The sequence below is a fragment of the Micropterus salmoides genome, unplaced genomic scaffold (assembly GCF_014851395.1).
Source record: "Micropterus salmoides isolate LMB-PRFRI ecotype aquatic unplaced genomic scaffold, ASM1485139v1 Ms_hic_scaffold_18, whole genome shotgun sequence".
Classification (NCBI taxonomy): Eukaryota; Metazoa; Chordata; class Actinopteri; order Centrarchiformes; family Centrarchidae; genus Micropterus; species Micropterus salmoides.
The window spans coordinates 25406994-25430820 of NW_024040928.1; the positions used below are offsets into that span (position 1 = coordinate 25406994).

At 39.6% G+C, this 23827-nt stretch overlaps 1 protein-coding gene and 2 long non-coding RNA genes across 3 annotated transcripts; all 3 read left to right on the forward strand.

Moving 5' to 3' along the window:
- The first annotated feature begins 10090 nt into the window (after positions 1-10090).
- On the forward strand, positions 10091-10976 carry LOC119908745. The gene is made up of 3 exons (XR_005445327.1): positions 10091-10131; positions 10356-10424; positions 10939-10976. It is a non-coding gene; the product is annotated as an uncharacterized LOC119908745 (long non-coding RNA).
- A 995-nt stretch (positions 10977-11971) lies between these two features.
- LOC119909491 lies at positions 11972-14655 on the forward strand. Its single transcript, XM_038727738.1, has 4 exons — positions 11972-11995; positions 13045-13090; positions 13332-13667; positions 13810-14655. The coding sequence occupies exons 1-4, from the start codon at positions 11972-11974 to the stop codon at positions 14121-14123; spliced, it is 720 nt and encodes a 239-aa protein (XP_038583666.1). The 3' UTR covers positions 14124-14655.
- Positions 14656-19844: 5189 nt separating this feature from the next.
- Positions 19845-20662, forward strand: LOC119908755. Its single transcript, XR_005445338.1, has 2 exons — positions 19845-20285; positions 20427-20662. It is a non-coding gene; the product is annotated as an uncharacterized LOC119908755 (long non-coding RNA).
- The last annotated feature ends 3165 nt before the right edge of the window (positions 20663-23827 follow it).

Here is a 23827-nt window from a genome sequence, read left to right on the forward strand (position 1 = left end):
AACTGCTCTGTGTTGATACATGAACAGCTGTAAACACACAGTGAAGTGGCTGTATGAGGGTAAAGATGAGGACAAAGATAACAAAGACATGAAGACATCACAGTCTGGCTGCTACGCCACTGTGTCTTTCCTGGATTCTCATTTTATTTACAAATCAAAGTCTAACTTGAAGTGTGAAGTGACAGATGGTTACTCTGGAAAAGTGCAGCTGTTCACCTTCAGCCCTCAGTCCTCAGGTGAGAAAACAGGTGAGAATATGCTGAGCTGTTCCACCAAAACATTTGTTTATTTAATGACTTTTTAAGATGACATCATTCTTATTTAGAGACAGCAGATGGTAAACATGAGGTATTTTCTAACTGAACAGTTTCTTGGGTTGTGTTATTTCATTCATGCAGGTGACGCACAAACAACAAGAACACCTGAAAACAGCACAAAATTTTGACACACCAAACTACAAGGCCGTAACTAATCTTTCTCCAGAATCTCTGTTCTCTGTGTGTGTTTGAAGTGTGTTGACTTTGGTTTAGAAGAAAAGTTACACATGGAAAAGAAGTTGTTAGTTAAATATTTCTAAGTGACACATGATTTACTAATAATTTATTTGTGCTTCACTACAGATCAGAAAACTGCAGCTGAAATATGTTTAATGGTTTAATTTTTTTCAGACTGGTTGAGGTTCATCATTGTGTCTGTGGGTTTAGCAGCACTCATAATAATTGTTGTGGCAGTCAACATCTGGACAAGAACTAAAGGTGAGAACATTCACAGATGAAACTCAGAAACAGGAAGTTTTGATAAACCTGGATTTTCACTGTGGAAACTAAAGTCGACTCTTTCTCTTTTCTTTTTAGGGACAAAAACACAGATGGATGACTAATGGTGCGTTCAGGGTCTGCTGACTCAACTGTGAACTGTGTTCAGTTTCAAAACATCAACAGTAAAGTGGGAGGAACATTTTGGATTTGGGGTATGTTTGGGCTAATATACAGTACCTACATAGTTTTTTCTTTTTCATTTACATGTCCTTCGTTACCACAAAAACACTTCCTCTGTCAGCGGCAGAAACATGTAACAGTAACTGGTTGTACGTTCAGGTGCTGTCAGATTATTTCTTATCTCCTTGTGATGAGTCAGTGATGTAAAAGTGTGTCAGAGTGAGGGTTTGTTTGTGTTTCACAGGTGAATAATGATGAAGATGATGGTGTGGTGAAATATGAGAACTTTGGAGACCCTTCTGCCTCTATCAGACTCCACTGATCAACAACTTCCAAATCAACATCAGCTCAGCACGTTTACAAGAGTAGTTGAAGCCTTTAGATGACAAAAATCTTATTAGATCATTTGTTGTTTTTATTACTGATTGTTTTTGTTTTTATTTATCAGTGTGAGAAATGTTTGCGTGTTTTGTGCTCAGCTGTTTCTTTCTGTTTGACTTTGAACAACAATATTCAAGTCTTGATTTCATCTCATATCAGGAAGCCCACTGTGAGTTTCATAAAATGTCTTTTCCTGCATCAGTTGTGAAAATCTTTATTTTCTGCAGCCAGTTCAGATCACAGCAGCTGGATTTCAACTTCATTTAACAGGAACAAGCATTTAACTCTTGTTAACTTCCTTAAATTGTCTTCCAGCTGAATAATTCAGACCTGCTTTTAAGGTTTACTGTTTGTTTTTGAAGCTACAGCAGCTTGAGTTCAGTTTCATGTCTCTGTGTACAGAAGAACTCATTTTAATTCACTTTCAGTTAGAGTTTTCACCCTTGATGGAGTCCGTAGCAGTCTCTTCTTTATTACATCTGATATCTATATCTATAATCTGCAAATAAAGAAATTTTTACCACTTAATTCTAGAGCCTCCCTCCTCTTGTCCACATCTAGTAGTAAACCTTCCCTCTGTTGTGTTAAACAGCTCTGTTCTCACTGGGGACTCAAATGTGTCTAAATACAGATCGAAACGGACCCAAAGTGACCTGATAATGCACAGCGATGTAATAACTACATATGTTCAGGTGTTCTGAAAGCACATGACCACGTACTCTGACCTAATATAAATGTAAATACATTTCACACATCTTAAATGTCAAACTAGTCGTGTCTGCAGTCAGCATACAGTGTGAAAAACCTCCAAACCACAGGTGAAGAAATGATTCAGTCACCACTGTCTATGCTCTCTAGTGGAACTGTGGAGCACAAAATATGTATTTATGTTCAAACATTTCCTTTGAAAACACCATGAACAGACCTGCTGCTACATTTTGTGGCGGCTTGATGCTCTATGTCCCGACAGTAAAAGACAGTTCAGGATGCTCATCAGTGTTAAAAATCTTTATTGAAACCAGTCTCAGTGAACCCAAACCTTAACATCGTTTTCATTGTTTAACAGAAATTGATAAAAACCTCTTTGTTTTAAGTCCCACAAAAGTATCAAATGTCTGTTCCTGTCTTGTGCCTTGTGTGTTTCTGATGTTTATCTGGTCATCTTTAGAGGTTAAAACCACCAGAGCCCTGCTGCTGTTCGCATTTTTACTAAAACACTTCCTCTTCATATCTGGAAAAAAATAATTCAATTCAATTCAATTCAATTTTATTTATATAGCGCCAAATCACAACAACAGTTATCTCACAGCGCTTTTCATAAAAGAGCAGGTCTAGACCGTACTCTGTGATGATATTTACAGAAGCCCAACAGTTCCCACCAAGAGCAAGCACTAGGCGACAGAGGCAAGGAAAAACTTCCTTTTAAGAGGCAGAAACCTCGAGCAGAACCATGGCTCAGGGTGGGCGGCCATCTGCCTCGACCGGTTGGGGTGAGAGAGAGAGAGAGAGAGAAAGAGAGAGAGAAGAGAGTGAAAGAGAGAGAGAGAGAGAAAGAGAGAGAGAGAGAGAGAGAGAGAGAGAGGGATGTAAGGAGAGAGAGAGGGGAGGGAGGCAGCCTACACAATATACACACAGAGGTACAGACAGCGAAGGTAATGTTGCTATAAACTAAATGAAAAATGGTACAGATATTTATAATAGTGTTAATGGTAACCATCGTAATGTTAATGATTATAATAACAATAAGACCAGCGACAACAGTCGCTGCAGTAGAGGGTGTCGAGCAGGAACACGGGGGCAGCAGGCGACCCGCAGCCACAGATCCAGACTCCACAGCTCCAGAGCCAGAAAACCTGCAGGAAGTGATAGGAGGAGAGAGGAGAGGGACGAGAAAGCACAAGACTACCAGAAAGGGGAGAAGTTGTGTTAGTAACATGCAATAATGGGATAAGGTTGCATACAGAGGGAGAGAAAGTAGAGGAGAGAGGAGCTCAGTGCATCATGGGAAATCCCCCGGCAGTCTAGGCCTATAGCAGCATAACTAAGGGATGGTTCAGGACTACCTGAGCCAGCCCTAACTATAAGCTTTATCAAAGAGGAAAGTCTTAAGCCTACTCTTAAATGTGGAGATGGTGTCTGCCTCCTGAACCCAAACTGGAACCTGGTTCCACAGGAGAGGAGCTTGATAGCTGAACGCTCTGGCTCCTAGTCTACTTTTGGAGACTCTAGGAACCACAAGTAACCCTGCATTCTGGGAGCGCAGTGCTCTGGTGGGGTAGTAAGGTACTATGAGCTCTTTAAGATAAGATGGTGCCTGACCATTAAGAGCTTTGTAGGTAAGAAGAATGATTTTAAATTCTATTCTGGATTTTACTGGAAGCCAATGCAAAGAAGCTAAAACAGGAGAAATGTGATCTCTTTTCCTGGTTCCTGTCAGAACACGTGCTGCAGCATTCTGGATCAGCTGAAGAGTCTTAATGGACTTTTTCGAGCAGCCTGATAATAAGGAATTGCAGTAATCCAGCCTAGAAGTAACAAATGCATGGACTAGTTTTTCTGCATCATTTTTAGACAGGATGTTCCTGATTTTCGCAATATTACGTAGGTGAAAAAAGGCGGTCCTTGAAATTTGCTTAATGTGGGACTTAAACGACATGTCCTGATCAAAGATAACTCCAAGATTCCTCACAGTGGTAACTGCAAAGATACAATGAAGAACCAGCAGATCTCAGAGCAGTAAAATATCATCTTATCTGTGTTCTTCACCAGCTGCTATAGTATCACCATATTGCACCATGGACATCAGGAGTCAGATTCTGGTGGGAGAGGAGTTTGACTCTTCACCTGTCTGTTCACCTTGAATCCTGTTCTAATAAACCAACCTGTTCTCAGCCCTGGGCATCACAATTGTATGCTTGGTCAAGACCTCTTGGCGACACTTTTTAACGCCCTGTGTCCCTTTAGTATCATTTCTACACATGTAGGACTGACCGACCCATCCACTCCAACCACCTCCTCATTTTGAGTTTTCTGTATTTATGCTAGGCCTACTTTTAGCGGTAAACAATGGCGCTAAAGGGCTTCCCCAAGTGCATTGAACTATGGTGCGTTGGTGCTAGACGCCGAAGGAGGTGACAAAGGTGTAACCAAGCGACAACCTCCAGCAAGGACTGGTATCCACTGCACTGTGTAAATTTAACCAGCGCTGTTGAAAAAGTTTATTAGGAGTCGGCTGTTCATTTTTCCGTTAAGTACATATATTTTATGCCTGTTTTTTAGCAAACTAACATTAGCATTCCAGTTAAAATCACAGTATGGTGAATTACAGCTGCACCTAGCGAACCAAGCTTTCTAGTGCCTCCGCCTCTTCCAAATATTGTCACGTCCGGTGCTGCTGATTGCAAAAAATTAACATGGCAGTGGCCTAACTGCCAAACTCATGTTTCAAAATGGCTGTCCAATGGGTGACGTCACGATGACAACGTACACTTCTTTTGCCGTTTTTCCATTACCAGTACCAGCTCAATTGGCCTCGACTAAACTCGGTTTGGCCGTCCTCCGTTTTCCATAGTACCCAGAGATAGTACCCCTCAATGTAGCTGGTCATCATAGCAACACCATACACAACTGCTGCGACATAATGTTCAATGCGACAGACACTCCAGCGACCCACACAGCTTTCTCTTTATTTAAGTTAAAAAGTTTCAACATTACTCAGAATGTAAAGACAGATAAACGGTATGAAAACCTTCCAGCTGTGTTTTCCTCTGCCGTTGTTGCTGCAGTGGGACGAGAGGGCTCTTGGGCTCTGTGAGCGGGCGGCTGGCCGGCCTCGCCAGCTCCTCCCACAGGTTGGCGCATGCTTCCCCCGCCGGCACTTGTGGAGCTCCTCAACTCCAAAAACTTTCAAGCACATTTTTGTTCCGCCATCACTTTTCACAAAACTGTCAATACTCAAAATCTAAACACTTGATTTCTCACCTCAAAACTTCTCCGAAGTAGATTTAGTGATGAAATAATGTATGAAAACTATAAAATATAAAACTTTCTGTTGCTGGCCTGTCTGGCACAGGCAATGATGATGCAGCAAATAGTGATGATTCTCTCTGACCAATCAGCAGTCTGCCGTGTTTTTACGTCACATTTTAGTATTGCCTCAGCTAAGTAGCATGTAGCTGCAGTACCGGAGGCTGCAGTTTCAGGAATGCAATCCTAGGACCGGAACTGCAATTCCAGGACTCTTGTATACTTTGATACTGCCAGCTAGCTGACTAGCTAGCTAGCTATGTTACTCTTTACAGCCCCACAAAGCCAATTACCCTTACCACAACCACCACCAAGGGCGTGCCTAAAACTAAGTAATTAATTATATGCATGTCGACTGGTTAACCCTACAGCTGACAGGGTGGTGATACGAAAAAAAAGTACCTGGAAGCAGGTACAGCTACAACTTTTCCACAATGCAAAACCAAAAAAAGGCGAGTAGAGTCGAGGCGAGCTGTCAGTCTCGTCTCCTCCGAGAGGGCTCTGACCTCCATCCAACATCCAACATCAAAACAACACATTAAACAATCAATTTGATGTGATAAAGATTACACTAAAACAACAACATTTAATAGCAGCTGACCTCAGATCATGACATCCACACTTACACCCACGTCACCAAGGCAACCATGTCTACACACACACACACACACCGTGAAACACACAGGCAATGGATTAAAGTCCAAAATTTAACATAAATGAAAAGATGTTTTGGAGAGATTCACAAGCATATATTGGCACTTGTTACACAGGGATATGACGGGAATGAGAACAGGCTGAATAAACGCTATCTAAAAAAACAAACAAGTTGTATTAATGCAAATATTTAAGAATCTTCACAACTTCAACTTGTTATGTTAACATCAGAAGTCAGATTCTGGTGGGAGAGAAGTTTGACTCTCTCTTTGTCTCTGTGTGCTATCAAACATCACCATGGATCCTGTTTGTTTTCTAATAAACATTATGTAAAGAAAACAATTTGCGTTATTGCAAACATTTATCTTAACTAACAATCTTCACACCTTCAACTTCCCCTTCTTCTTTGCAGGAGGTGAAACACGTCATTGTCACAAATACACAGAGGGACTGGACACAGTGTGAACTCTGATGGCTGCATCTAAAATTGCTGATCAATAATTTGGGGTCTCTGTCAGTCACTGTGGATGAGAGAAAACTACATTTCAAAAATGTAAAAGTGAAAATTTTAACATAGTTTTTGGCCGTTTGGACATCGACAAGATATTCAGACAAATCTAAAATAGACTAAGGCACTATGAGGAAGTGACATCATCCTAACCACAGGAAGTAGCTGCTGCGTCTCTCTACTAAAGCACTAGTTTAGAAACTCAGACAGTTCTGAGCACGAGAACAAGAGACAGAAGAAGGAGAGACTCAGAGAATCATGATGGTTGAGTTCAAATGGATTTCTTTATTTCTTACAGCGGTGCTTCAGTTTACAGGTAAGAATACATATATCACATATATAAATGGAAGGCACATTGTAAAAAATAACTTGATCAATATTATTAAAGATTCTTTATTAGCTACATTTGATTTAACTAAGAAAACCAAATCTGTTGTTTCTAATGTGGTGAGTTTAGTGAACTCTTGGAAACTAAGGATAAAGAAATAATCGTCACTAATTATGAACATAACAGACATTTTCTCATTTCTCTTTATTTTTCGTCATTTTCTCAACAGCAGCAGCTGGAAAACTTCCCCTCTCCTTCACTGTCAGAGTTGGAGATGAAGTCACTTTGCCTTGTGAAAATGTGATAGACGGTCAGCAAAAATGTGAATATACTACATGGGTCTTTGCTGGTTCAGGATCCACAGCAGCAGTTGCGCTGTTTGAACATGGAAAGATTGGTGAAAACACCAAAGCTAAATCAGACAGACTGAGTGTTACAGAGAACTGTTCTCTCGTTATAAAGAAGGTCACAGTCGAGGATGTTGGTCATTACACCTGCAGACAGTTCACACATAAAGAAGGAAAACAACAAGGTCCAGACTCTCAGGTTTATCTGTCTGTTATTATCAGTGAGTATTTACGTCATAATGTTTTCAGCTCAAATTGTCTTGTTAAAACAAAATACTGAAACATTACAAAATATCGAGATCCTCAACAGAAAAAGGACCATATAGGTCATAATAACCATGCTTTCAGTACGACCCATATTTTCTTTGCGTCAGCAGCCTCTAGTGGCCGTATAACGCTAGCACATGGGAAAGACGGTCACTAATTATAAACAGCTGTCACCCAAGAGACCAGCTCTGGTGTCTGTGTGGAACAAGATTGATTTAGCTTTAATGAAGTTACAGACATGGACAGAATTCTTGGTACCCTTCCATTAAAGAAAGAAAAACCCACAATAGTCCCTGAAATAACTCTAAACAGACAAAAGTAATCAAAATTTACTGAATATTAACTGATGAAAATCAGACATTGCTTTTGAATTGTGGTTCAACAGAATCATTTTAAATGTTAAACTAAGGTGTGTTCTTCCATTAGCATCACAGGTGTCTTCAAACTTGTAATCAGTCAGTCTGCCTATTTAAAGGGTGAAAAGTAGTCACTTTACTGAGCTGTCTCAGGAGTTTAGAAAGAAAATTATAAACAAGCATGTTAAAACTAAAGGCTGTAAGATCATCTCCAAGCAGCTTGATGTTCCTGTGACTACAGCTGCACATATTATTACAGGGACTGTAGCCAACCACCCTGGACGTGGCCGCAAGAAGAAACTTGATGACAAATCAAAGAGACAGATAATGCAAATGGTAACGAAAGAGCCCAGTACAACTTCCACAGACATTAGAGATGAACTCCAAGGTCCTTTGGACAGATGAGACAAAACTGGAGCTGTTTGGCAATTCACATCAGCTCTATTTTTGTAGACGCAAAAATGAAGCATACATAGAAAAGAACACTGTACCTACTGTGAAGCATGGAGGAGGATCTGTTATGATTTGGGGCTGCTTTGCTGCATCAGACACAGAGTATCCTGAATCTGTACAATGAAATATCAAGACTATAGAGTCATTCTGGAGCAAAATTTGCTGCCCAGTGTCAGGAAGCTTGGTCTCAGTCACAGGTCACGAGTCCTCCAACAGGATAATGACCCAAAACACAGCTAAAAACACCCAAGAATGGCTAAAAGCAAAACATTGGACTATTCTGAAGTGGGCCCTTGAGCCACCCTTCAAACCTGAGACAGCTGGAGCAGTTTCCTTATGAGGAGTGGGCCAAAATACCTGTTGACAAGTGCACAAGTCTCGTTGAGAGTTACGGAAATCGTAATATTAACTTCAGGTTAGGCCCTACCATCATTTTTGTCCAGGCCAGTTTCACTAGTTTGTTTTTTAAATTATTTTGTTGAACCACAATTTAAAAGCAATGTCTGATTTTCATCAGTTAATATTCAGTAGATTTTTAGTTATTATTACTTTTGTCTGTTTAGAGTTATTTCAGGGACTATTGTGGGTTTTTCTTTCTTTAATGGAAGGGTACAAGCAATTTTGTCCACGTCTGTATGTAGGTAACGTGATCTACGTAACATCCGGGTGGGAAACGGAGTTTGAAATTGGCGTTGTGTGATGGATGAACAAACGCCACTGATAGGGAACCTAATTTAGGATACGCTCATAAGACTTGTATTGATTGGGAACATGGATAATACGACCAATGTTGTCATTTAGGTTGAAGGACTTCTTGTTATGATCACAGTGATGAAGTTAACTTTTTTTCACAATATCTCCATCTTCACCAGTGACTGAACATAAGGATGCTGATAAGGTGACGTTAAACTGCTCTGTGTTGATATATGAACAGTTCTGTATACACACAGTGAAGTGGCTGTATGAGGGTAAAGATGTGGACAAAGATGACAAAGACATGAATACATCACAGTCTGGCTGCTACGCCACTGTGTCTTTCCTGGATTCTCATTTTATTTACAAATCAAAGTCTAACTTGAAGTGTGAAGTGACAGATGGTTACTCTGGAAAAGTGCAGCTGTTCACCTTCAGCCCTCAGTCCTCAGGTGAGAAAACAGGTGAGAATATGCTGAGCTTTCTCATTTAATGACAGCAGATGGTAAACAAGAGGTACTTTCTAATTGAACAGTTTGATCGTAGTATGAAACAGAAAATAGGAAGTGATCAAATAAAATGATTATTGCTTTCCAGGTCGGTGGTGGCTCATCATTGTGTTTGTGGGAGTTGCAGCACTCTTAATAACTATTGTTGCTCTGATCAGATGGAAGAAAAGAAAAGGTGAGAGCTTCATTACATTTTGCTCATTTAGCTGATGCTTTTTATCATAAGCAACTTACAATTGTTATATATGTCAGAGGTCCCACTCCTCTGGAGAAACTGGGGGTTATGTGTTGCAGTGGCAATGGAACCTAAGTTTCCCACAGAAAAGTCATGTATCCACTGTGCCTTTGCCAGAGCCACAGATGAAACCTTTTAAAACAAGACGTTTTGATGAACCTGGATTTTTATTGTTGAAGCTAAAGTCGACTCTCTTTTGTCTCTTCAGGAAAAAAAACCCAGATGGATGAAAACACTGTGAGTTTTACGGCTGAGTAATCAAATGTTTCTACAGTTATGACAAAGCTGAATCAGCTGCTCTCTGACAGAGTCATCCAAATCTAAACAGCCTTCACAGAGCCAGTGTTTGACCACATGGAAGTAGACTCTGTTTGTTTGTTGTTTTCAGGGACGGAGCTTAAACCCTGCAGTGAGTCCAGAAAGCAGTCAGGACACGGTGAGATCTCACACTACACCCAGGACAAAGTTACACTCACTGTTTTTAGGTTTGTTGTTCAAAATGTAGCTCTATGAGACACACAGTGACTCTTGAATCTAAGTTCTTTCTGCAAGAGAAGAAGTGGGGAGTCTGATGATGCAGCTGGACGACACCAGAACAGACCAGAACACAATCAAGTCCACATGTTACTGAGCAGCCATTATGTTGTCTTCTCTGTGTAGGCTGATCCTGAAGATGGTGTTTCCTACGCCTCCATCAGCTACACCAGGAAGACCAACAGTAAAGGCTGGGTAAGCTGAAAACATGTAGTGAATGATAAATAATTGTACAGATTTTCAAATTATTATTACTTTGATCGGTTGATATTTTAGTAATTGTTTTGTTTTTACATTTGACACTGAAATTGTTTTTTATTTTTTAATCAATAAAGTAAAAAAAAATGTTTTTGTCTATTAATATATACACACACACTTACTCACACGCTTACTGTTTTATTTATTTATTTTCTTTTTAAAATATTTATTTTTTTAACACACACACACATGCTTAATGTTTTATTTATTTTATTTGAATTTTTAATATTTCTTCTTTTATTTTTAACACAAACACACATACGCTTTGATTACTTGTTTAATGAAATGTATGGGGTTGATTGTTCTTATGTTGTATGTATGATGCTTTGGCAATATTGTTGTTACACATTCATGCCAATAAAGCATAATCATAATGTTGCATTTACCTGCATTATTCTGTCTCATTTAATGTTGTGTAATTTCTGTGTTGTGCTGTTTGTCTCTTTTCCAGGTTCTGGGTAAAGATGGTGATGATGAAGATGATGCAGTGACCTACAGCACCGTGAAAGCTTCCTCTTCTTCTGCTGGAGCCTCAGCTGATCCCAGCGACCTCTACGCCACCGTCAACTAACCAAACAAATAAGAGACCACAGTGTAATTACAGTTCATATCATTACAGTTTATTTACACTGATCAATGTTTTTTTTTAGACTTATTTTATGATCATTTTCAGGATTTATTACTGTAAAAAGCCTTTTAGTCCAGAAGGGGGTGCAGTAGGTTAAGTAGTAGCACAATAACAACATTATGTGGCTGCTTGAAATGTAACTGAACATAATATATGGTACATTTAGCTTGATGAACTTGCTGTCAGGCATTTTAATGTGCTAGTGCTGTGTTGTAGTTTAACATGTATTAGTTTTTACTGTTATTTCTGTATGTGAACTTCATACCAGCTCATGTCAGCCATAAGAGAAGGACTTGCCTACATTAATACGAATGTAAATACATTTCACACATCTTAAATGTCAAACTAGTCGTGTCTGCAGTCAGCGTGAAAACCTCCAAACCACAGGTGAAGAATTTCAGTCACCACTGTCTATGCTGTCTAGTTTTTCTTAGAAAACCATGAACATACCTGCTCCTATCATGGAGGCTCGATGCTCTACGTCCTGGCAGTTAAAGACTTCAGTGATCAGTGTTTAAACTCTTTATTGAAACCAGTCTCAGTGACCCCAAAGCTCAACGTTGTTTTCAACAGAATTTGATAAAAACCTCTTTGTCCCACTAAAGTCCCACTAAAATATCAAGTGTCTGTTCCTGTGAGGGTGTGTTTCTGATGTTTATCTGGTCATCATTAGAGGGTAACACCTCCAGAGCTCTGCTGCTGTTGTTAACAACATTATCACCAAAACACTTCCCCCTCAGTTCTCAGGTAAAAAATAACTTCAAAGATACAATGAAGAACCATCAGATCTCAGACCAGTAAAATATCATCTTATCTGTGTTGTTCAGCAGCTGCTTCAGTATCACCATATTACACCATGGACATCAGGAGTCAGATTCTGGTGGGCAGGAGACTCTTCCCCTTCTGTTCACCTTTGAATCCTGTCTGTTTTCTAATAAACCAAACCGTTCTCAGCTGTTACTGGGGCCTCCTAGCATGCTAACATTAGCTGAATTCATTAAGAAAAACTTTGGCTATCATCATCTTACTCAGATTACTTCCTCAGATCGTGGTGGCGATGGCGCAATGGATAAGATGCCTGCCTTTGGTGTGAGAAACCCGTCTTCAATCCCCTCTGTGACCCATCCACCAATGTGTCCCTGAGCAAGACACACCTCGTTGCTCCAGAGGCGTGCGACCTCTGACATGTATAGCAATTGTAAGTTGCTTTGGATAAAAGCGTCAGCTAAATGTAATGATTACAGTAAGACTCACACAGGACGAGTAAGACATAACATAGAACAACATACAAAAGTTTACACCAAATTCACAGTCCGCGCTCAGTCCGACCGTGTCAACCACATCAACAAACACACACACATGGTAAAGCACACACAGGGAATGGATTTAACATAACTAAAAAGAATTGGTGAAATTCACAAGCATATAGTATCACCTGTTACACAGGTATTTGACGGGAACGAGAACAGGCTGAATAAACACTAAAAAAAACAAGTTGCATTATTGCAAATATTTATCTTAACTAACAATCTTCACACCTTCCTCTTCTCCTTCTTCTTTGCAGGTGCTGAAACACGTTATTGTCACAAATACACCGTGGGACTGGACACAGTGTGAACTCTGATGGCTGCATCTCAAATTGCTGATCAAGAATTTGGGGTCTCTGTGAGTCACTGTAGATGAGAGAAAACTGCATTTCAAAAATGTAAAAGAACCAGATATTTGGCTGTTTGGACATCGACAAAAAAATTCAGAGAAACAGAAATCTAAAACAGACTAAAAGTCAATATGAGGAAGTGACATCATCCTAACAACAGGAAGTAGCTGCTGCGTCTCTCTACTAAAGCACTAGTTTAGAAACTCAGACAGTTCTGAGCACGAGAACAAGAGACAGAAGAAGGAGAGACTCAGAGAATCATGATGGTTGAGTTCAAATGGATTTCTTTATTTCTTACAGCGGTGCTTCAGTTTACAGGTAAGAATACATATATCACATATATAAATGGAAGGCACATTGTAAAAAATAACTTGATCAATATTATTAAAGATTCTTTATTAGCTACATTTGATTTAACTAAGAAAACCAAATCTGTTGTTTCTAATGTGGTGAGTTTAGTGAACTCTTGGAAACTAAGGATAAAGAAATAATCGTCACTAACTATGAACATAACAGACATTTTCTCATTTCACTTTATTTTTCATCATTTTCTCAACAGCAGCTAGAAAACTTCCCCTCTCCTTCACTGTCAGAGTTGGAGATGAAGTCACTTTGCCTTGTGAAAATGTGATAGACGTTCAGCAAAGATGTGACAGTACTATATGGCTCTTTGCTGGTTCAGGAAACACAGCAGCAGTAGAGCTGGTTAGACTTGGACAGATTGGTGAAAACACCAAAGCTAAATCAGACAGACTGAGTGTTACAGAGAACTGTTCTCTGGTTATAAAGAAGGTCACAGTCGAGGATGTTGGTCGTTACTCCTGCAGACAGTTCACACATAAAGAAGGAAAACAACAAGCTCCAGACTCTCAGGTTTATCTGTCTGTTATTATCAGTGAGTATTTCCATCATAATGTTTTCAGCTCAAACTGTCTTGTTAGAACAATATACTGAAACATTACAATAATTATGATCACAGTGATGAAGTTAACTTTACTCTTGTTGTCTTTCTCTCACAATATCTCCATCTTCACCAGTGACTGAACATAAGGACACTGATAAGGTGACGTTAACCTGCTTTGTGTTGATATATGAACAGTTCTGTCGACACACAGTGAAGTGGCTGTATGAGGGTAAAGATGTGGACAAAGATAACAAAGACATGAAGACATCACAGTCTGGCTGCTACGCCACTGTGTCTTTCCTGGATTCTCATTTTAGTAACAAATCAAAGTCTAACTTGACGTGTAAAGTGACAGATGGTTACTCTGGAAAAGTGCAGCTGTTCACCTTCAGCCCTCAGTCCTCGTGTGAAAAAACAGGTGAGAATATGCTGAGATGTTCAAGATGACATTGTTCTTCCTCATTTAGTGACAGCAGATGGTAAACTAACTATTTTCTAACTGAACAGTTTCTTGGGTTGAGTTACTTCAATCGTGCAGGTGACGCACAAACAACTAAATAAACAAGAACAATTGAAAACAGTCAGTGATACAAAACTACAATTTAGTAATATCGAATTAATCTTTCTTTAGAATATCTTGCAAGTCTTGTTTTCTCCTTATATTTAACTTATTATTTATTTATTTTAATTTTTTTCTTGTCTTCAGCTCGTACAGATTGTTCTTCTCTTGACTTCATAATGTTGGTTATGCGTGTGGCTGAACTCCTCCTAATTACTGTGATTACTGTTCTTCTCATTAGAGGTCGAGGTGAGAAACGTCAGATCAACATTTGTTTACACAGATTAACAAAAACTACAAGTTTAGAGCTGAAATGTTATTCTGTGATCTATTTTCCAGGGAACCAGAGACCAAAATATGAAAATATGAACTGAACTGATGTGTAAAATCAGTAGTGATGAAAAGTTAATGTGTGTCAGAGTGAGGGTTTGTTTGTGATTCACAGGTGAATCATGATGACAATGAAGATGATGGTGTGGTGAAATATGAAAACGATGGAGACCCTTCTGCTTCTGTCAGACTCCACTGATCAACAACTTCCATATCAACATCAGCTCATCAGAGAAAAGACTCCACTGCAGTTAAATAACAGCACATTTACACGAGTAGTTGAAGCCTTTAAATAACAAAGATCCCATGAAATCATTTGGGTTTGTTTTTGTTTTTAGTCATCAATGTGAGAAATGTTTGTATGCTTTTAGCTTAGCCATTTCTACTTCAGTCTGACTTTGAACAACAATATTCAAGTCTTGATTTCATCTCATCTCAGGAAACCCACTGAGTTTTATAAATTGTCTTTTCCTGCAGTTGTGAAAATCTTTATTTTCTGCAGCCAGTTCAGATCACAGCAGCTGGATTTCAACTTCATTTAACAGGAACGAGCATTTAACTCTTGTTAACTTCCTTAAATCATCTTCCAGCTGAAGAATTCAGACCTGATTTTAAGGTTAAATGTTTGTTTTTGAAGCTACAGCCGCTTGAGTTTTAATTTTTATTTCATTTTTCAGTTTCATGTCTCTGTGTACAGAAGAACTCACTTTCAGTTAGCATTGTTGTTGACACATTTGTTGGGATGTGTTTGTGTTTGGCTTGAATAAGTTTTCAGCCTTAATGGAGTCTCTTCTTTATTATATCTGATATCTGTATAATCTGAAAATTAATAAATGTTTACCACTTAATCCCATACTGTGTTTTCTGTTCTCACTGGGCTCTAAAATGTGTCAAAATACAGATATAAATGCATTAAAGAGGTGCTATTATGGTTTTTAGCTTTTTCCCTCTCCTTTATTGAGTTATATATATTTTGTGCATGTAATAGGTTTGCAAAAGCCCAAAGTCCACCCCAAAGGGAGTTCCCAGCTCCCACAGAAAACTCTGCTCTGAACTACCTGAAAACAGCACGTTTGTAGTCCACCCTTTACTTCCCTTTCTTGCGATGTCACAAGTAGATACGTGTCATAATGCTCACTGAGCGACTAGTCCGACACGCCCTCAAAAACACCGGTGGAAAAACACTGAGCTGCAGCACACCTCTCCTCTCCTGTTGTGAATTCCTCGCGTAAAGGAACGGGGCGGATCATGTTATGTTTACAGACAGCGATTACAGCAACGGCGTACGCTGGTGGCGGAAGTTACGCAGGAATAGCGGAGCTGTAATGAGACATCAGAGTCAGACTCTATATGTACTCCGTGATTGTTACAGTAAATTAACCTCTGGCTAAGTTGTCTGTTGTTGGCAGAGGTGTGCTGAATGTCATGTGTTTACCTGTTGTTTCTGCTCCATTTGTTGTCCATTTGTTATCACTAACGGAGAACGTCTTTATTTTATTTAATCAGTATGGTGGTAGTTGTACATTTATTTCTGTAAGTGATTAACAGTTACTTCTCCAAAGTTCTAATAAGGATCTAACTGGTGTGATGGTTATGGAGCCTTTCTCTGTGTTTTATTGCAGAAACTGTTGCCATTACTACTCATGTGGTCCTACAGCGTGACTGCCTGTAACATGTTAACTTTGTGCAACGATCAGTAAAGAAGTTTGAACCACCACTAGTGACTCTGTGCTCTCTAGCAGGAGCCCTGCAGCAGCTAATATCATTCATCACACAGAAATTTATAAGGAGTTAATTCCAGCAGGTTAATTTCAACATCTCCCTTCCAAACACTAGCTACCCTCCAAGCAGTCAGTGGACATAAAGTTGTTACTGTGATGGCGGTAACAACTATACCGCGGATGAGTAGGCTGCAGGCATTGAGTACTGTTCCCATAACCTTGGAATGAGTTAACTTTTTTTCCTGGGATATAATGTAATGTAACACTACCTACCTCTTTAACTGAGCTTTGTGTTTGTGAAGAGTGCCTTTACTTTTTACAATTATGGCAAATAAGTCTACAAGACGCTGCTGCTATGGTGGACGCCGATGGCGAGTTTAGTATGGCTACACTAATTAGCCTACTGGAGGAACACAGGAAAGCACTAGCGGTGGACCTAAAAACATCCCTCGCATCGTTTGAAGCAAAGTTCGATGGAATTCAAGCAGTTGTGAATGACCATGACCAGAAAATTGAGTCACTGGAAACCAACACCAACGTACAGGATGAACGGATATCAGCCCTCGAGTCCTCATGTGCTGTACTTTCTGCGACAAATGCTAAGTTGTTAGCAAACGTGTCGGACCTTGAGTCCCGTAGTCACTGTAATAATATTGCTATTGCTGTTTATGATGACTACACGCCTGAAGTACTGGAGCATGGATCTAAATATCGGGAAGTGATGTCTGAACTTTTTTAAACTAAGGTCTTAAGCCTGCATTGTGGTATCCTGCTAGGCTAACTATAATGGATAAAGGTGGAGGTAGGAAAATACTCTCTACGGTGGAAGAGGCCAAGGACTTAGTAGCTTCCCTCCGTGCCACAGTGAAATTAAGTGAATAGACCTTGACCGTAGTTATTTACTGGTGAGCTTGTTATCAGCTCACCAGTTAATCCTAACTGGATCCTTGGATTTATCTTTTAATAATATCCGAGTATTAAATATCAGCATGTCTGCTTGTTTTGTCTTTGAACTGTTTTGAACTGCCTATTTGATTTCATGACGTGTGTTATGACGTATGTCTATATCAGCATACCTGCCTTATTTACCTGCATGCAGGCTTAATTCTCTCTTCTGGACTGATGCAAACTCCTGTTTATCTGATCTATTTACATGTGTGCTAGACTAAGCCGTTTTGGCAGACAGGTGTTTTGTTAAATCCCCTGTCTTTGCCTGTCTCCAATGATGCTGTGGCTGATATGTGGTATTTGATGTGTGATGGATATCTTGTTTGTATATCTATCCCCCACTTGCTGAATATCTTTATTTTACTGGGAACAGACTCAGCTCTTGAAATTTAAATTTACTACAGGTCATCTGTAGTTCTCTGGGGGTTACTGCTCAATTATGGACTATTTGTTCTGCTTGTTATGCTTGTTTAGTCAGTTTTGTCTTATATCTGACGTTGTTTTTGTTTGCCTTAACTTGTTAACAATGTTGTTCTCGCCACCTGCTCCTTATACCCTATTCTCTGTTAAATGCCTACTTATTTGTGAGTTATTGATTCAATTAAAGGATTAAAAGTCATTCATCTCAACATCAGGAGCCTTGCTACAAAAATCTATCTTCTCAGGATATGGGCGACTTTACATAAACCTAATATAATCACTATTTCTGAATCATGACTTCATAACAAAATCACTAATGATGAAGTGGGAATTGATAATAATGTTTTATATAGAGCTGATAGGACATCAAGAGGAGGAGGTGTGGCTACTTATGTTGATACAAATCTGGTCGCTGAGTGTGTCAGAGTGTTGCGCCTACTAACTTTGAGTGTCTTTTTACTAATATAATTTTTCATGAAAACAAACGGCTTACTATTGGAAATATTTATAGACCTCCCTGTACTCCCACTGATTCCTTAAATGGTATCTTGGCTACTATTAATTCTCTTGACAGACACAATGAATTGATCATACTGGGTGACATTAATAATAACTGGTTGGATCGGTCTTCCTCTGGTGATAGAAATCTTTTAGGCAGTGTAAGCCTTACTCAGCTATTTAAAGAACCCACGAGAGTTGATGGCCGTTCTTCTTCCTTGCTTGACTGGATCCTTGTTTCCAATCCGGATTATCAAATCGGGTGTTTACTATTCAAACAAAGGAATAAAGCTTGGGCTAAATATTGCTTCTCAAAAGATGAATCTGATGGGACAATATATAGACAGTTAAGGAACAAATGTAAAACTGAAACAAAATAACAAAAATAAAAAAACTTCTGTGAAACAAATTTGCAAGGATAATGACATTTTTTCTGATCCCTTGCGTACAGCTCATGCCTTTAATCATCATTTTTCGTCTTTATATAGTTCAAAATCTGTTTGCTCTGATAGTTTGGCATGGTCTTCTAATTCTTCCATGACATTTGGCTTTTTTTCATTTTAAAAAGACCATGCCTACTGATGTCTTTAATGTATTACATGACCTTAAATTAAAGTGCAGTGCAGGACCAGATGATCCGGTAGACAAGTTTATCAAAATTGCAATTTCCTCTTGCAGATCTTTTTAATCTATCATTAACTACCTGTACTGTGCCACAAATTTGGAAAACTGCAAGACTAACACCTCTTTTCAAAGGTGGAGACCAATCAAATGTGAATAATTATTGCCCGATTTCTATCATTTGTGCAGTTGCTAAAATATTTGAGAAATTAATTTTTCAACTCACTGAATACATTAATAATTATAACATTTTATCTCCACATCAATCTGGCCTTAGATCCAATTTTTCTACTTCAACTGCTCTCTTAAAATTTACAAATGATGTCTTCTCGGGTTTTGATAATGGTCATTTCATTGGTGCTGCTTTCATTGATCTCTCAAAGGCCTTTGATATGGTTGACCATTACCTTCTACTGGATAAGCTTTACTCTATTGGTTTGAATAAACATGCTGTGCTCTGGTTTAACTCCTATTTGCATAATAGACATCAGTGTGTTGTTTACCAACAATTCCAGTCAGATTAATTCAATTCAATTCAATTAGCTTTATTGGCATGAATGTGTAACAACAGTATTGCCAAAGCATCATACAACATAAGAACAATCAACCCCATACATGACATTAAACAAGTAATCAAAGCGTAAAGTAATCAAAGCGTATGTGTCATTGTGTTAAAAAAATAAAAATATATAAAAAATTAAATTTTTCTTAATTTTTTTTTCTCACTTTATTTCACCCATTGTTTTGCTCTGCCTGCCTCCCTGTGTTCTCCTCCTCTCTCCCTCGGCTCCTGAGCCCAGCCAACTACCTACACCTGCACCTCATCAGCCACCTCGTCAGCCTGCCACACCTGCCAGTAATCAACCTCATCCCAGCCTGTATTTCAACCCCGGTTCTCCACACCATCCTTGCTTGATCGTCGTTGCTTCTTACCCGGTGCCACCTCTACGTCCAGGCTCTCGTGTCCCTTGTTTTTTTTTTTCTCATTTTCCCTGCATTTTGTCGCTCCAGTCACTAACCCTGTCTTTCTGTCTGTTTTCCCTCCCAGGTTCACTCACCCTCGTCATCCGTTCAGTCGGCTGGGCTCATCCTCCGGTCCTCTCCTCTCGGGCTTCCTCCACGGCGCCCTCCCGGCTCCTCCCTGCTCCTCGCCTCACCACCCGTGCCTCGCCTGCTCCTCGGTCCTCCGTGCCCGCGTCCCCTGGCATCCACCTCTCCTCCCTCACCTCTTCCCTAGCCCCCTCCGTGAACCCTCAATAAAACCTCCTTCCCTCTGAGTGTTGCGTTTGGGTCCTTTCTGTCCCGTCTCCTAACAACTAACTATGAATATAACAGACATTTTCTCATTTCACTTTATTTTTCATCATTTTCTCAACAGCAGCAGCTGGAAAAACTATTCTCTGGTTATAAAGAAGATCACAGTCGAGGATGTTGGTCGTTATTACTGTCAACAGTACCAATCAGGACAAAAACAAGCTCTAGACTCTCAGGTTCATCTGTCTGTTATTAACAGTAAGTATTTACGTCATAATGTTTTCAGCTCAAACTGTCTTGTTAGAACAATATACTGAAACATTACAATAATTATGATCACAGTGATGAAGTTAACTTTACTCTTGTTGTCTTTCTCTCACAATATCTCCATCTTCACAGTGACTGAACGTAAGGACAATGATGAGGTGACATTAACCTGCTCTGTGTTGACACATAGACAATGTAGGCTCACGACCACAGTGAAGTGGCTGTATGTGGGTAAATATAACCAAGCTGTGATGACATCAGTCTTCAGAGTGAGAAAAGACACGCAGGTTCATAACATCACTGTGTTATGTTGTTTGGGATTTTCCGATGTCTGTTGTTTCATCAGTAAAGGGTTAAATGTTTTGAAATTCTCTGCTCATTGGATGTTGACAAATCAGTATTTTGAAATGTTCCTCACATTCGTACGGAGTCACACCCAGAAACAAACAAACCTTAAGGAAAGAGGAAAAAGGTTGAAGGATTTTCTCAACCTATGGCCAAGTAGCCCTTCAGTTTTTTGGTAATGAAATAACAGAGATTTAAAAGTTTCGCTCAAATTTTAACACCATGCTTTACACTTCCAAATAATTTAGTTGGTTAAATTGGGGCCAATTCACTCATTCATTTTTGTAGAGCTTTCAAAGACATCTCGACCACGAAATTTAGCTGAAAGCTCTGGAAAGAGCTATTAAGTAGACCTTGAGTTAAGAGTTTGTGTGTGTGTGTGTGTGTGGGGGGGGGGGGGGTTGCTGTTGCTGATTGTGTTTGTAATAAATGCAGTTTTTTAACAAAAGTAAATGATTTTCAAAGCACAAAATTATCTTGAAATTCACCAAAACAGTTGTAAAAGTGAAAATAGACAAAATATTATAAATGCACATTAATGACACTAAGAGTCAACAGACATACTAGCAGCTCTGTGAGGCTGTTATGTATTAAGGAGAACAGAGGCTATAGGAACAGTGGTACTTTGAGCTAAATGCTTACATTGTAATGTTTAGCATGTTAACAATCTCAGTTTAGTGTCTTCGCATGTTAGCATTTGCTAATTAGCAATAAACACAAGGTCCTGAGGCTGATGGGAATGTTAATAGTTTTATAGGTGTTAAAGGTCATAAACTGTAATTGAAATATTAACATTTTTGAGCCAGTGAAAGCCCTAGATGAAAATTAACCCATTTCAGATCATCACCAATCACCAACACATTTAAATATCTAAACTGTAGCTTAGACATAGTAGTAGAAGTAGCAGAGGTGTGGATCTCAATGACTTGGACTCAAGTCAGACTCCAGTCACAAAAATGAAGACTTTAGACTCGACTTGACAAAATCAAAGAAGACTTGCGACTCGACCTTGACTTTAACACCAATGACTCGTGACTTCACTTGGACTTGAGCCTTATTTTGACTTGAGCTGACTTGACACTCCCTATGCCCAAATATAAATTAGGCTATGATATAAACTTTTGTAGCACATCAACACAGCCTAGCTCAATTAGACGTGGCTTCCTCCAGCAAAAGGGAACAATCACCGATCATCCGAAGCGCGGCCGGTGCCGAACTTTGCCTGCCTGCCGAGAATTGCATGCACGTCCAAATAATGCTTTTAAACGCTGCAATATTCTTTGCGGGCTTCATCAATGGTGATAAATGATTCGAAGTATATATTTTATGAACGTTTAGAGTCTTTAATATTTTAATACATTTAGTAGAAGTACCATTCCTTGACATTCAGTAAATAAATGTGGTGATAATGCTGTTTGATCAATGAGCACAGCAAAGTGTCTGAGAAAGACCCAAAGAGGGGAATGCATAATTCGGCAGATCAAATTTTGTAGGCTACCTGCCGAGATTTGCATCCACCTCTTTTCTCAGCATAAATGACTGTTATCACCCATGAGGTGCGTGCAATTCTCGGCAGGCAGGCAGAATTCGGCACAACACCGGCTGCTCCGCGATCTCCTGTCCCTGTACGCCCCAGCGACCCACTCCCTCTCCGGTACCTGCAATGGGTTGTGTAGCAGGCCTATTACCGGCGCGCTGTGAACCGTTCGTGATCGGACCCTCTGGCTGGATGAATTTTACGCATAATTCATGCACAACAGCTGGGGCCCTGACGCAGCGCCACACAACTTTCTAAATTCCTCCATCTCACGGAGAAAAGAAAGGTCAGGTCGAAACAGTGTAGAGACTGCCGCAGCCAGGGCCGGCCCTGGGCATAGGCGGAATAGGCAAATGCTAAGGGCGCCGCCCACCCCTTGGGGCGCCCGAGCGCCCAAATTATTTTTTTAATATATTTTTTTATTACTAATACAACTTAAATATTATGGATTTAAAAAAGCGATCGTGAATCCCGGGGGAATCCTGAATCCCCGATCCCCCCGGTCCGACTGAGTGACGCATCAATCTCCATCGCCCCTGCCCTGCTGAAAAAAAACCCCATCCGTTACCTGTGTGTGATTGTGAGTGACGGATGGCCGAATTCACTGACACTGACAAGTTGTTATTATGTCAAAAAGACCGAAACCATCTGGTGCCCAGGGAAGAAAAAGAAGAAGATAAGAGGAAGAAAAACGCGAAAAAGACAGAGGTAGGTAATGATGTGTGATCAGTTTATCTGTGTTGCATTAAGTTAGTTCGACGATCACAATGTCTGTAACGTTCGCTAATTTGAATTGAAACTTGTATTAGAAATGCAAAACTTTCCACATCTGCCATCAAAAATTATGACAAACATTGAGCTCCTGACTTTCCTGCACGAGAAGAAGCTGATGGGATTTTTCCCCAATATGTGGGTCGCTCTGAGAATCTCTGCCACTCTACCTGTGACAGTCGCTGCTGCAGAAAGGAGCTTCTCTAAGCTCAAACTGATTAAAAACTACCTGAGATCTACAATGGCTCAAGAACGTCTCAGTGGACTTTCAGTCATTAGCATAAATCATGTGGTCTCACAACAGCTGTCTTATGATGATATCATAGATGACTGGGCTAGAAAGGCAAGGCGAGTAAGGCTGTAGAACATTTGCTAAACATTTTGCATAGTGCATTCAAGTTTGTGTATAGTTATTTATTTTTTGTGCAATGGTCTTATTTATAATTTTTGGAATGTTACATATGCTGAAAGCAAGGTTTCTGTAATATAGTTTTTTCTGCAATAACATAATATAATATATACATATTTATATTGTATCTATAATAGGTTGTGTGTTTGTGTTTCCAAAATATTTTCAAAATAAAGAAAAACAAGACAAACCTGTGGAGTTTGTTTCTGTGTAAGTTTATGAACAAAAATCCAGGGGCATCAGGTGAAATCTTGCATAGGGCAGCAAATTGGCCAGGGCCGGCCCTGGCCTCAGCTGTTGCATGAAGCTGCTTCCACCAATTATCAAAACAAGTTAATTAAGATAAAACGATAATAGCGCCGGGTGCTGTTTCACAACGACACTCGTTTTGTTTTATAAATCCAGCGCACCTCTTTCCTTTACAGCTGACAGCTCGTCCCTGTCTAAGAGGTGTGTTCAGTGTTTCTTTAC